This window comes from Trematomus bernacchii, unplaced genomic scaffold, assembly GCF_902827165.1.
Source record: "Trematomus bernacchii unplaced genomic scaffold, fTreBer1.1, whole genome shotgun sequence".
NCBI lineage: Eukaryota > Metazoa > Chordata > Actinopteri > Perciformes > Nototheniidae > Trematomus > Trematomus bernacchii.
In genome coordinates, this window is record NW_022987547.1 from 398,894 (window position 1) to 414,431 (window position 15,538).

At 40.3% G+C, this 15,538-nt stretch overlaps 1 protein-coding gene across 1 annotated transcript; it reads left to right on the forward strand.

Annotated features, from left to right (window-relative positions):
* The first annotated feature begins 1,828 nt into the window (after positions 1-1,828).
* dusp4 (dual specificity phosphatase 4) lies at positions 1,829-11,160 on the forward strand. The gene is made up of 4 exons (XM_034123125.1): positions 1,829-2,445; positions 3,815-3,942; positions 5,500-5,719; positions 8,321-11,160. The coding sequence occupies exons 1-4, from the start codon at positions 2,076-2,078 to the stop codon at positions 8,707-8,709; spliced, it is 1,107 nt and encodes a 368-aa protein (XP_033979016.1). The 5' UTR covers positions 1,829-2,075; the 3' UTR covers positions 8,710-11,160.
* Positions 11,161-15,538: the final 4,378 nt, after the last annotated feature.

The following is a 15,538-nucleotide window of genomic DNA, read 5'->3' on the forward strand; positions in this document are numbered from 1 at the left end:
TAGGGTTGGTTGTAATGTGGCGTGTTGTCTGTGTGTGTTTATATGGGACACTAAAGACTGCAATCAAGCTCAAGCTTTTTCTTACTCTACCACCCCCCCCCCCCCCTTCTCCGTCCCTCGTCCATCTCTCTCATCATCATCCTCCATTTCTTTCTCCTCTTCATCCCTGTTTTGACTGTCGCTGTCTCTTTTTCCACCTTCCATCCCACCTCTCTATCTTAAAGTACTCGCATAATGTTGCCACGTAGCAAACTACATGCACAAATTAAGGACATGGTATACATAATTTTACGCATTGAGTGACTCTTTTCACTTTCAATTCATGTTTTGGATCAACATACTCCATTGCAAGTAATTCCAAGTTAATGTAGTTACATTTCATACAGTTTCATATATTACAAAAGACTTCTTTCATTTTCTGTTAAATGCCTAAATACTGTTTTTCTGTTGTGTTCTTATATCCAAGCAACATTTCCTCTTTTGGGGTTTTGCTTTCTGTGGAGTCTAGACAGTCTCTTTTTTTGTCAGACAGGAAAAATGACATTTAAAAATGTCAGCAGTTTCTGATACCGATCATCAGCTATCAGGTGTCACTTCACATTTACTGTCAGAACATACTTGTATTATATCAGTTACATCTTGTCGGCTTATCCAATAATAATGAAGAGTTGAGTATTCCAGAGGAAAGACATATATTTGTTCCCACATACACCCATTCATAATAAATCCATCTATTTAGGAAATGCTACAGTATTATGATGATCAGATTATTTCTCTTTCGGCTTGAGTGTCTGCATTTTTGGAGCCAGTCTCTTTGTGTCAGGGTGTCTGCGTTTTTCCTCTCATTTGCTGCTGTGCTGCTCTTTTTTCTCTCGTAACCATGGAAATGGGATCAACATGCAAATACCTGAGCACGCTCACCAAGGCTGTGTGATAGGAGATGCAAATTGTGTTTCCGTTTGTAGGATCACACACCCTCAAACACACAGATGCACACTCAGACAGTCACACACAAACGTTCTTGTGAGCACGTATGCACACCCTAATGTGGTCCAGATCATGTTTCAGCTTACCACGACCAGACAATATCAATATAATAGTGCAGTAGTTGCACTGAACCTTAAATGGAAATAATATTAAAATAATAAGTGTAATTTACAATTGAATTCTGATTACAATTTTATTTTTCAATGATAAGTTAAAGTATAAAAATGAAAAAGGGATATCTTAAAGCTGCACTCATTTATCTATGACCACTAGGGGCAAGGTGACAGAAATTGTACTAGACAGCTAATGCCTTCTTATAAAGTTGCTGCAAATGTTAGCGTCTTTTCACAGCTATAGTGGACAAATATTTATTTTAATTTTTTTCTGGGCTGTTTTAGAAAAGCTACATAAATAAAGTGTATTAATATATTATACAAGCACAGACACTTTTCACATTAATTTGATTCATTATGTGGAGATTGTAATTATGCACGTTTAAAGACTTGCATTTAGGCCAAAAGAGTAAATATTATTAATATATAATTCAATTTATTTCGTTTTTTTGTTATTGAAGACTTTGAATGTAAAATCCCTTGTCTTGTACGTTGTACCCTTTTATTCAATCATCAGAAACTAGTATTCCAATGTGGCCATGAGCTGGTTAAAACATGGCGATTGTTGCCAACTTCACTGTTCCCCCCATGGAGTCTAATCACCTTCCCCATCGCCTCTCGTTTCATTGATGTATGTCTGTTTTTTTATTTTATGAATGAACGGCAGAGGAGAAAAGGGGACGGGAAACTGGACCCTTTTTGATTGGCTGCTAGGGGTTGACGTCACTTCCGCTCCAACGCGATGCACCCATTCACAGGGAAAAAGAGAAACAATGCACACCCGGAGAGAGAGAGAGGGAGAAAGAAAGTGCTGCGGACTGAGAGCGAGGAGTAGTGCGTTTACAATGCGTGAATAGAGTCAACCAAACGCAGGAACTGAATTTCGGAGGGTGGTGCGGGCACACTGTGCGAGAACCAAACCGAGGAGATAACCGACAGTGAAGCCTACCTACGCAGCTCAAAATACGACGTGCTATGGGGGACCTACGCGAGATGGACTGCCCGGTGGTGAAGCGGTTATTAAAGGACGACAGTGCCAAGTGCCTGCTGCTGGACTGCCGCTCTTTCCTCGCCTTCAACGCGGGACACATCCGCGGAGCCGTCAACGCCCGCTGTAACACTATCGTCCGCCGCAGGGCCAAGGGCTCCGTGCTCAGCCTGGACCAGATACTGGCCGGGGACGAGGAGGTCCGTGAACGCCTCCGCTCCGGGATGTACTCCGCCGTGGTGCTGTACGACGAGAGGACGTCGGACTCGGAGACGGTGAAGGAGGACAGCACGCTGACTCTGGTGCTCAACGCGGTGTGCAGCGACTCCTCCGGAACACTCATATACCTGCTGAAAGGTAAATACAGTGCTTTGTTATTGAACGTTGGGTCAGGTGCATCATGTTATTATTATTATAAGCTACGCTTGACAATAACACCAGTATATAAGGATTCTGCCTTCATTTATTATTTGATTTAATCCTAATGTAGGACAATAAAGATATGCAAAATGTATAATAGTAGATTTGTTATATTAATGATTAAAACATGCTTTATTCAGCCTTTAAATTAGGCAATAACAAACTAAACAATGACTATATATGTATGGTTTTGTTATCTTTGTTAATTTTGTTTTTGTAATAATATATCCATATTCAAATGGAGCTTATTTTTGAAAATAATTCTCTGTGTTAGTAAACAAAAACATTTTAAAATTGATAAAAAATGACACGTTAATGATAATGTTCTTTTTGAGTCTTTACAATAGTAATTATAGCTATACATTGGATCAAAAGTTGAATTTTAATATGCCACCATCCTATCTGGGTCATTGTTTATTTAGTTTTTCACAGGCATTCAATATTATTTTTTATTGCCTTCATAAAGGCTGAGTATGTGTTTTTGTAGCTGCTTTATTAACAAAAGATTGACATGTCCTCCTAAATGGGCCTACTCTATTTGTATGCACTGGTGTTATTATTTTTCTACAATACACACTCACTCAGTCACTCACAGCTGAACACATTCACACACAGACCAATGGCCTGAGCTGAGTGAATGAGGTAATGCCAATGCGTAGAGGCCACATCAAACCGGAGGGACTTACAGGGCACATGATCCTTTCAGAAACAGTGCCCTTCAGGGTAGAAATAGAAGATAAAAAGCTGTAAAATACAAATAAATCACCGCTTTATTTACCCACCAACCTAGCTATATTTAGGCTGCAGGGATTCTGAAAAGGCAAAGCTGCTGCAAGCTGTGGCGCACTCTTTTTGTATGTGTGTATCCTAATGACGTAGTCGCCTTGAAGCACAGGAGAGTCTGTGTGTAGCTTTATAAAGATGACATTTCCCAGTTCATCTGATGTGATCCCTGAGGTGCACAGAGCAGCCTACAGATGCAAAAAAAAGAAAAAAGGGATGACGACATTGTTTTCAAATCCACGGTAGTAACCACAAGAGAGAGTAGTTCAGGGCCTGGTGGAATAGACCTTATGTATGTATGATTGTGCAGCAATTGTAATGTAGGCTGCCATGCTTTTGTAGTCCTTATGCATACTGCTGTAGAGTTTTAAGCATATAAACTCCCCTCCCTCCCACCCACACATACAAAAATCACTGTTCCAGGAGGATCTTACATTTCCAAGTAGTGATTATATCTCACTCGGATTGTGTCTAATGTGATATGTAGGATGAATGGTACTTAATCAGGATGTCTCTTTTCTAGGTGGATACGACAAGTTTTTCTCAGAGTACCCGGAGTTTTGTATAAAGACCAAATCCTTACCGCCCCTCACCAGCCAGTCCAGCGTCGACTCTTCCTGCTCGTCTTGTGGGACGCCGCACCACGACCAGGTAAAAACAACACATGATCAGCCCTTAAGGGACTGTTTAAGTAATATAGTTAACATTTACCAATGTCAGTGTAATGTCACTTCAGTCAACTCATTGTTACAGCCTGTAAAAGTCAAGTTTAGTTTGAATCATCGACACCATGATCTGCTGGCAGCAAACACTCAACGCTTTTTGGTTCGCAACATCACTTTTGTTCACTTTCCCATGTCCATTCAAGCACATTTCCTTATCCGGTCTGGATGGTGAAAGCAGTGACAGTGTAGTTACAAGCTTGTTTGTCAGTGTAAAGGCCATGCTAGGATAAAAGCAATGTAACCTCCTGGGAATATTTTCTTTTGTTTGAGTGAGTTATTTGTCTAATGATAGGCTACACTACAGGTCATAGGTCAGTATTGATTCACCTCTGCGTCACTTCCTGTGCCCCGGTCGGTCTCGTTTAGCTGCTTAGTGATCTGCTGTTTGGAGCCTGCATATTTGATGCAACGTTCACAGTCACATGAGGCTCGGGGGTTTAATTCCCCCCCGAAACGCATGAGGAGAGAGACGCAGACAATCCAGCCTCTGTGCGTTTTTCTGAGAAGAATGCTCGATAGTCTTGGCCGCACTATTCAGCATTAAAAGTAGCTTCCTGTTTTTCGGTATCTCACTCTCCATTTTCCTCCCAGCGTCCACCCCCCCCCCCCCTCTCTCTCCTCACATTACATCTCTTAGCAGTATTGATCACATCCTGATGCTGTGTCAGTACGAGGTCGTCAGCGGCAGTGACATAAACAGACAGAGCTTTCTGTCAATAAGTCTCACTACCGGTATAGACTGACAGCTGGCTGACCCCTCACATCCATTAAAAAGGGAAAACAAGACCACTACTCTTACATTGGAACATGCTTTGAAAGAATGGTTAAGTGGAAACCAGGTCATAATGTTTTTTTTTACCTTGAATGCTTTATGGTTCTGATTATGATAAGTCATATTCTTCTGCTCCGTGAGATGCTTCCTGTTTCTAGGAAATGTAACAAGCCACCGTGTGCTCAGTTGATGCTGTGTCATAAATCATTGAGTAAAACCAACGGAGCATCTCTTTCTTAGAATATTTCTTCCACCAGTAGAGTGTAATCACAGAAAAAGTACAAGGTGTCCTTATTGCAACATGACAGGATGTAAACCCCCATGAAACATCTGTTGTACTGATAAATTAAAACACAATCTTGGCTCATAATCACAGATATGTTTCCTTATTGAGAAAATGACTCAGCTTGAAACTGAACAGCCCTTATCAAATGACTGATTGATCAAACAGATACAAAGTTACCCCTGTCTGATTTAAGGTGTGGCAAATATGATTAGAAAGATATTTAGGAGAGATCCCACTTATACTGAAGTCATCTGAACTGAGACAGTGGATGCTTTGTCTCATCATGTAAGCTCTTTAAGTCGCGTCTGACTAACATGGCTCTTCGGGTTAGGTCAGAGGATGTTTCTTAATAAAAAGGACTCCATGAATGAGTACTGAGAATCTGTCTCTTCAACTGATTAATCATCCCTCTTCCATCTGTCCAGGGCGGCCCGGTGGAGATCCTCCCGTTCCTCTACCTCGGCAGCGCCCTCCACGCCTCAAAGAAAGAGGTTTTGGACGCCACAGGAATCTCCGCCCTGCTGAACGTGTCCGCCGACTGTCCCAACCACTTCGAGGGGGCGTACCAGTACAAATGTATTCCTGTGGAAGACAACCATAAAGAGGACATCAGCTGCTGGTTCCTGGAGGCTATTGAGTTCATAGGTCAGTGTGTGTGTGTGTGTGTGTGTGTGAATGCTGTAAATGTAAATACGATTCGAGGAGTCGAAAACACTGGATAAAGCGCTATATAAATACAGTCCATTTACCATCTTGTGTGTTAGAAAATATTTGTAATGTCAAATATATAATCCATAATAAGCCTATCCGTGTGTGTGTGTGTGTGTGTGTGTGTGTGTGTGTGTGTGTGTGTGTGTGTGTGTGTGTGTGTGTGTGTGTGTGTGTGTGTGTGTGTGTGTGTGTGTGTGTGTGTGTGTGTGTGTGTGTGTGTGTGTGTGTGTGTGTGTGTGTGTGTGTGTGTGTGTGTGTGTGTGTGTGTGTGTGTGTGTGTGTGTGTGTGTGTGTGTGTGTGTGTGTGTGTGTGTGTGTGTGTGTGTGTGTGTGTGTGTGTGTGTGTGTGTGTGTGTGTGTGTGTGTGTGTGTGTGTGTGTGTGTGTGTGTGTGTGTGTGTGTGTGTGTGTGTGTGTGTGTGTGTGTGTGTGTGTGTGTGTGTGTGTGTGTGTGTGTGTGTGTGTGTGTGTGTGTGTGTGTGTGTGTGTGTGTGTGTGTGTGTGTGTGAACAGCTGATTATTTACTTGACTATTAAACTGCAGAACATTTTGGAAAATGCACCTTGTAATGTCCTAGTCCCAAATACATCATACATGACTTTAATGTAAGACAAGGAGAAGCAGCTTATTCTAACATATCATGTTTTGCATTATCTTGAAATCCGAATTATAGATCATTAAAATACAATAATATTAATAATACAATATGGAAAATAACAGCTGAGATATTATTTTCTTTGCCTTTTCTGAGAGTCTGAGAATTTCTTTAGACAACATTTTTTACGAGTAGCCATGTATCCCACACATTAAAGCAGGTTTTGCAGAGAGAAAAAATACGCACCATAATCTAAGAATAGTTAAGTAGCAAAACAAAACGATGTAGTACAATCACAGAAAAGGTGTAAGGAAGGCATTTGAGAATGATAAAAACTATGATAAAATATTCCGATTTTTCAGTGTGTTTGCGTGTTATTACGGTTAGTGTGTGATTTGCGTTTGATTTGCATATCCATGCTGTGCCTCTACGTGGTGTACGTGGTTTCAGGGCTGAGTGTATGTCTGTTAGCGTGTACTCTGGTGAGTGTTTGTATGTGTGTGTGTGTGTGTGTACTGTAGGTGCTGGTATGCGTCATAGTTAGCTGCTGTGGGACTAGAGTCTGACTCATCCTCTGTTACCGGGTGAACAGACGCCGTGTTGAGTTACCTGAAAACTGACTGAAATATATAGATGGCTAAAAAGTAAAGCAAGACTCAAAACAAAATGGTGTGAGTTGGTTGTTATCAATCCGCTATCTGTGCATTAACAAAATCACCTATGGTTAAACTGGTGCATTTTATTTTAAAATGGCCGCATTGCGATCAGTAGTGGACACTTAGTTGAAATTAATCTGCATGCAAAAAAAAATATATACAACAAAATGTCAGTCTATTATCTTTTTTTACATTTCTAGCAGGCCACCATACATGTTCCATTACATGACCGTCCGGCTAATTGTTGAAACTGATTCTCTTGGGGAAATGTAGCTACTGTAAAGGATCTAATCAAACTACTTCCTAAATGTTGCTGCTCTCAGTAACAAAGTAATCACATGCGTCTAAACATACTGAAAGAGGCAGAGACAGAAATAGGACAGGGGAGGAAGTGTGAAAGAGGCTGATGACTCACATTTATCTGCACTTGCGTGTTTCAGATAAATGTGATTTGCTGCTTTCTCACTTTGAGGTTGGTTTGACTGAAAAGTGTAGAGGAGAAGAAATTAGAACTGCTTGAGGCAAAGCTGTACGTCTGTTGAGTTAAATATATGTGGTGGCTGTTAAAAAAAAAATGGCATTACGGGTAACAATTTGTTTGATGATGGAAAATCGTTTGGAAAAACCTTTCTTCGTCCGTTCAGAAAGCACAACAATATTTTCCGACAAATAACTAAAGATTAGGAGATAAACACGAGCAAGCACGAGGAAAGATTTGTAAATGAACTATGATATTCTCTTTTAAACTGAGATTTACATTTGAAGGTGTATTGGTGCCATAAGGCTATGATAAGAATATTTCACCTTAAAATGCATGAACTGCTATAAACATGTTGGAGCCCTTTAATTACATTTAACACATACCCTGGAAAAGTGTCAATATCCATGACTGAAATTGAGCTTGAATGTCATTTTTTTACAATTAAAGTCATCAGGGTACCTCATCTGGGAACCATGAATGTACAACATCTGATGCCAAAATAGAAAATTAGGATAAAGTGTGAGAATATTCTAAATCGTGAGGTTGACATTATTTGACTGGTAAATCTAGATGAAATAATAAGGACGTCCTCTGGTGAGCATGAACATCTGTACTAAATATATGGCAATCTATTAAATTGTGATATTTCTGTCTAAAGATATGTGTCAAACTGAATGATACAATAGAATACAGCTTTATTCATAAAACACAAATCTCCAGACCAAAGTGCTGTACAGTCAAATAAACAACAAAATAATTATTAGCTAGTAAAACTTCTGACCTATGACCCTCCTCTCTCCACAGATTCGGTACGGGACTCCAGTGGGCGGGTGCTGGTCCATTGTCAGGCGGGCATCTCCCGCTCCGCCACCATCTGCTTAGCCTACCTGATGAAGAGAAAGGGGGTGCGTCTGGACGAAGCCTTTGAGTTTGTGCGGCGGCGGCGCAGCATCATCTCTCCAAACTTCAGCTTCATGGGCCAGCTGCTGCAGTTCGAGTCGCAGCTCCTCGCCACCTCGTGTGCTGTCGAGGCTGCTGCCACGGCCAGCCCGCTGCTCGGACCCAAGTCCTCCACGGTCACCACGGTGACGTCGGCCACGCCCACCTCTCCGTTCATTTTTAACTTCCCTGTTTCCGTGGTGAACCCCGCCTACCTGCACCACGGCCCACTCACAACGTCCCCCGGATGCTGATGGTTAGCCAATCGCAGCCGTTACCCAATTAACTGACTCACAGACTGGGCTGCCATTGGCTGGAAGATCTGTCAGTCTTACTGACCGGTATGTACATGCTTCCAGGACAGGGAGGTGAGAAGCGTCACGGTGCCTGATTCAAAACTCGAAGACTGAAAAAATCTTTTTACAGAAACCAGCCAACGCTCCTTCCATTTTAACACAAGGTTTCTTCAAATAGACCAAAAATGAACTGTCTTTCAAATCTAAAGTGTCAGACTGACGTTAACAAAAGATACACACTTTGAAACTCAACAACATGCACTGACACAGAGGCATGAGCAGCAGCAAACACTCTCTCGCTCTGCCTCGCACACACACACACACACACACATTCATGACTACCAACTGAATAAGCTCAGTATGAAGACAGGGTCGGTTGCTATGGAGAGGACAGGTCTTTAGGAGAGGAGATGGACACAGGAAGGAAGGAGGGATTTGAAGCACCCGCTCTTTCCCCTTTGGGTGTCCCTCCTGTTGGCAGATGGATGGAAAAGAGAGGCGAGGAGACGGTGATAGAAAGCAGGAGCCTCTTCTGTGACAGGTGCTCCGACCGGGGCTTCCTGTCTTTCATACGTCCTCTTCCTCTCTCTGCCCCCCCCCCCCCTACACCTTCCTCTCCCCTCTCATCTCCCCTTTTCATCCTTTTATATTCCTTCCCTCCTCTCATCTCTGTCTCTCATCTTCACCCTGTCCGCCCCCTCTCCTCTGCTCCTCATCTCCTCACTGAAGAGGCTAAATAAATCAAATAAGATGCCAAATGAAGGCCAGGGCCCTGGTAAATGGACTGGGAAACCCCACTGAAGGGAACAGCTACTGCTACATTACTAAAACGTTGTTTTTTCGACGAAAGCACTGCAAGAGAAGCTGTAGGAGAAGGACAACTGCTAAAAAGCTTTTTTAGATCAGAGGGCAGAATTTGAAGCACAGTGGTTCTGCAAGACGACCACGTAAAGGACCATTCAGCTGGTTATGTATGATTTAACATCAATATTATTTTTCTTCGCTATGAACCATTTCCAAAGAAATACATTTTAAGGTTATTTTCTGCGAACACTAGCTCCAGTAGGATGCTTTGGAAAATGATATTCTTTTTGGTTATTGGCTGAAATGTGCATCACCCCCGAATGGTCCTTTACAGATGTTTGTGCCTTGTTCACAAAGGTTTCCTAAAGATGTTGGCGTGCTGCTAGAAAGCCGATTGCTGAATGTTGGTCAAACATAACAGACGTCAGCATTTCAGCGGTGCAGTACAGACTCTTATTCCACAATGTCTGAAGCTTCTCTCTTCATCTCTCACACTCACAGATGGATACAAACATAATGTATTTGAGTAATTCAATATTTGATATTATAATTCAACATTTGGAAAGGCCATTTTTCAGCCTGCCATAAAAAAGAATTAAAGTAGTGTTTTCCAAAGCTACAAAACAAACTTCCTTAACCATTAATAGACACCTTAACATAAACCGAAAATAATGAGAATTTGAACATGATGTCTAGAGAAAAAAAATACATTTGTCATGTGTGCTTCTACATCTTTTATATGAGAAAATGTGCAAAGAGGCAACATTTGTTCCTATCGGCCATATTTTCAAAGACAATGCTGAGCAAACATCAGGGACCCTATCCACTAGAGACTGATTGATTTCCCCTTTTAAATCCATACTGAAAAATGAAGCGTGATGAAGTAATAAAGAGATGATAGCTTTCGGTTTTTACGAAACGTTTTATAATCCAATACAAGTTATTATTTAGTTATTTAGATTCTCTGTTTTTGAAGATTGTCCACACATCTCCACTTTCTGGGCGTCAAAGCCAAACATCACGCCATTTTCATAATGTCACACTTTTAGACGTTGTTTGTATTGCTTCTGCTTTTGACCAGGCTAAGCTTTACACTCTGTGCTAGAAATCCAAAGGCACAGAACCATCATGGTTACACACACACACACACACACACACACAGGGTTTCAAATAAAATCTGTTTTTGAAGATTGTCGGCACCTATCTCTGTAGCACTTTGAAGTGATGCAATACTGTATTTATAATTTATGATTGATTTGCACATCATGGTGATGGTAAACTGAATAGACTTTGCATTTGATCCATGTAGGGAGGGAGACAGAGAGAGATGAGAGAGCCAATCAGTGGGAAACGCAATACTTTGTACACATCTGTGTGGTAATCGTCTATTTGTCTGTCTGTCAGCCTGTCTGCCTCTCTGCGTCACTCCGTCTCTCTGTCTGGTCAATGATGTTTACCCATCATGGCAATATCAATCCTCCACTTGGACATTTATATTTAAAAAAAAAAAATACAACTTTCCCTCAATTTTATTGTGGAATGAATTATCTGTACATTTATTTATTACTGAAGATCCACTGTTGAATAAAAAATGTTCTTAAGTAATAGGTTGTATGTGCTTTCTTGTTATGGTGGTGTTTGAAACTAATCAAATATATTGTATAAGCATACACACAATTTCATATAAGGCTAAATTGAAACTGTGAATTATATCATTTTGTTAAGACACACACCACGGGTTATTTAGATTTATAAGTTATTACACACAGAGGTATAAATGAACTACATGATGCAGATGTAACTATTCAGTTCGATATCCCTGCTTTAAATAATATGAAACAATAAATGCATTCAAACAGATTTTTGACATAACGTTTTTAATGGGAAAACAACAGACATATCGTGTAATATTTGTCTTTTATAATATCACCTCTTTGTATGTGTTAATTTTACGCTCATTTTTAAATGTAAGCAAAGACTGCCCCCCAGTGGTTTCAAACGGTAACATCCACAAAACATGAGCATAGCACTAACCAATCAGAAGGTAGCTCATTTAAATCGTCACGGTAGGAAATGCACAGGTGGATTCAATACAAATAATGATGGCTGCGTTCCAATTAGGGGATGTCCTGGTGTTGTGCATGCAAGCTCACTGGAGTTACTCACTGGGAGACTGAATGGAACACAGCCATCGTTAGCGTCATCAGTGTCCGTTGTGCTTTTCCTCCTAGACGAGGCAACATGTCTGTGAACAGCATGCTATAGTAACGTTAGTATAGTTGACTAAAGAAAATATGGTCTCTTGTTTATTCAGGGACTCAGGAGGAAGTGAAGGAGGCTGGAGAAAGGTAAAATAATATGAAATGAATGATAAAACATCAGCCGTTTAATATTATATTATAATGTTGAGGTTAAAGATTTTGTCCAAAAGTGAGGGGCCTTGATTGGTATTTTTTTTTAATTATTTGTAACAGTATGCCATGGTCCCCCTCATTTTTTTATATATATGGGGGGACCCTCATCAACACATTTACATTTTATATAAGGGGGGACCCTTATCAAAAAAGTGACATATGCATAAATATTCCTTTATTTGCTAAACCCTAACGGTGCGTCTACACAGCAGCGTTAAAAAAATCTTGAAACGCTTCTGCCCATTCACTTTGAATGGGGTGACGTCACTTTCCCTCACTTTTCGCCGAAATGCATTGTGGGCAGGCGAGCGGAGATTTTCAGGATTTTGAGGATTCAATGTTCAACTTTTGAGGCTGAGGTGGAAGCGTCAGCCAATCAAATCCCGTGTACGCAAATCTGACAGTTCAAGCTCTAGCCAATCAAACGGCGTGTATGCTGGGAGAGACATACCGCAGGTCATTTCCTCATATTCCAAAAAATGGAGGAGAAATTAGCGGTAGCGAATCAATCACCCGGTGCTTTATGACCAGACCTACCGGGATATAAACCGGAGGAGCCAGGCATGGAGGGAGGTGGCAGAGACAGTGGTAGGTTTTAGCCTGTTTTGGGGAGTTTATATCCAGTTTACTTCGGGCTTTTTTGCTTCGTATTTTTTTAACGCTGCTGTGTAGACGTACCGTAGCGTTAAAAAAATCTTGGAGGTGGGCGTATCTGAGGCTTGGGGATTTTTTGCGAACAACCAATCACATGAATCTCCCGCCCGCGACATACGAAGCAAAAAAGCCCGAAGTAAACTGGATATAAACTCCCCAAAACAGGCGAAAACATACCACTGTCTCTGCCACCTCCCTCCATGCCTGGCTCCTCCGGTTTATATCCCGGTAGGTAAATAGGGACTGGTCATAAAGCACCGGGTGATTCCCTACCGCTAATTTCTCCTCCATTTTTTGGAATATGAGGAAATGACCTGCGGTATGTCTCTCCCAGCATACACGCCGTTTGATTGGCTAGAGCTTGAACTGCCAGATTTGCGTACACGGGATTTGATTGGCTGACGCTTCCACCTCAGCCTCAAAAATTGAACATTGTTCAACTTTGAATCCTCAAAATCCTGAAAATCTCCGCTCGCCTGCCCAGAATGCATTTCGGCGAAAAGTGAGGGAAAGTGACGTCACCCCATTCAAAGTGAATGGGCAGAAGCGTTTCAAGATTTTTTTAACGCTGCTGTGTAGACGCACCGTAACGGTGAGGCTGAGGTGGAAGCGTCAGCCAATCAAATCCTGTGTACGCAAATCTGACAGTTCAAGCTCTAGCCAATCAAACGGCGTGTATGCTGGGAGAGACATACCGCAGGTCATTTCCTCATATTCCAAAAAATGGAGGAGAAATTAGCGGTAGCGAATCAATCACCCGGTGCTTTATGACCAGACCTACCGGGATATAAACCGGAGGAGCCAGGCATGGAGGGAGGTGGCAGAGACAGTGGTAGGTTTTTGCCTGTTTTGGGGAGTTTATATCCAGTTTACTTCGGGCTTTTTTGCTTCGTATGTCGCGGGCGGGAGATTCATGTGATTGGTTGTTCGTGCCTTGCTCGCAAAAAATCCTCAAGCTTCAGATACGCCCACCTCCAAGATTTTTTTAACGCTGCTGTGTAGACGTACCGTAGGCGTTTCACAAAAATTCAGTCAAGATTTTATTTCCTACACACAAAACTAAGATAGTTATGGAAAATATATGATGTGAAGTTAATGCTTAATATTTGCTCCATCATAGTGTCATAGTGTGTACATGCCGGTTATCTTTGTTCATTTGCAGGTAGTAAATACACTTCACACCCTCACCTGTTGCCAATAAAATGTCATACAATAAGTACATAGTACAGTGTATCGAAACAACGACATAGTATAGCCTACTGTCCCAGAAAAGTCTCTAATATGCATATTCATTTCTAGTTACTATTATTTGATTTTTTTTCTGAGACTTTCAAAATACTATACATTAACTTTTTAAGACATATTATACAACAAATTGTTATTTTGACATACTATATCGGAATATAATGAAAAAAGGTCATTATTTATAATGTGTAAATAAGTTATTGTATAGTATACACAAAATAATTAGAAAAAACAATATAGTATAGTATGTCAAAAATATCGGAAATTACACAAAATAAAGTGTGTGGAAAATATCAGAAAAAACAACATAGAGTTTGTCAAACATATCAGAAAGAATTGTAGAAAGAGAATGATGGCATCTGATCCAGCCAGAATTGTTGACTTTTTTTTCATATAGGGGTTGCATTGTTTGGACCCTCACTGTAGCTTTCCAGTAGCTAGTTGACCGGGTTGTCCACCCAGGTTGTGATCCTTGAAGGTCCTAGATATCATTTCTGGTGGACAACCTTTTACAACATTCCATGTCTGATTTCCCAAAAAATGGGGTTTTGCCCCCTGGGTATCGTGTATTATGTCCAAAATATCAAAAAAGTCAATAAGTCATAGTTTAGGATGTTGACAAAAATATCTTAACAAAATATTAAGGTATGTAGTAAATATGAGGAAAATGACATACTATAGTAAATATGAGGAAAACCAACTTTAGTTTAGTATGTCTAAAAAATCACAAAAAATCACAAAGTATGGTTTGTCGAAAAATGTCATACAAAATATCATGGTATAGTATTTTTAAAAAGATCAGAAAAAACATAGTAAAGTATGTTTAAAAGATGCAACAAAAAAAAACACAGTATGTCAAAAATATATTAAAAAAATAAATAGAAAAATATGTTGAAAATATGCAAAACTGTCAGAAAAACTTTAAAAAATCATAAATATTATTGTAAGTGTTTTCTTTTTAATATTGGCACGACCAGACTTCCAAAGAATTCCACACACAATATATAATGATGCTTCATATTAAATATGTTCTGTTTGGTTAAGGGACAGTGTTTGTTCTTTGTGTTTGGATAACCAGTTTGATTCGTCTTTCCCAAAACCTTCTTAAATCACATGTCTGTCAGATTTTTCTGACCATCTTGATTTACGATCCATTACAGATCATTGTTCCGGTTGAAGAACTGCGATCCATTTCTGCTCTTTGATTGGGTGAGCTGCCTTAGGATTTTGTATTGGTTTATATGAACTATCTTGGTTTGCCAGATCTCTCGTGACTTAAGTTAAGTGTCAGCAACACCTAGAGAGATGGTTGTTCATAAATACTCTGCCTTAAACGAGATGAATCATAAAAGACTAGTTTGCCAGTTTCACGGTGCAGATGGAGTGTTTTTGTTTAAACTGTGTAAAGTGATCTTATCTCTGTGGTCGATTCGCAGGCTGTGTTGTGTGGTAAAGTTTAAAATGTATTGTGAAGTGTGTATTTTCTTGAATTGAGAACTAACAGTTAAGGATAACTAATGAACCCGATTACACAGAATTGACTTTAGTAAACATAAATAATACATCTATAGCTATTATTAAATCAAATGTGCATCATGTTTAGTGACCGTGGCTGCCAATCCAGAATGAAAGAAAGACTAAACACAGATATACACTTTGTTAAGTTCTTT

What these genes read in the sequence shown, in the direction of transcription:
- dusp4 (XM_034123125.1), top strand. Translation starts at nt 2,076, where the DNA reads ATGGGGGACCTACGCGAGATGGACTGCCCGGTGGTGAAGCGGTTATTA. An exon ending in ACTCATATACCTGCTGAAAG is followed by an intron (nt 2,446 to 3,814) that starts GTAAATACAGTG and finishes TCTCTTTTCTAG; the next exon opens with GTGGATACGACAAGTTTTTC. An exon ending in GGACGCCGCACCACGACCAG is followed by an intron (nt 3,943 to 5,499) that starts GTAAAAACAACA and finishes CCATCTGTCCAG; the next exon opens with GGCGGCCCGGTGGAGATCCT.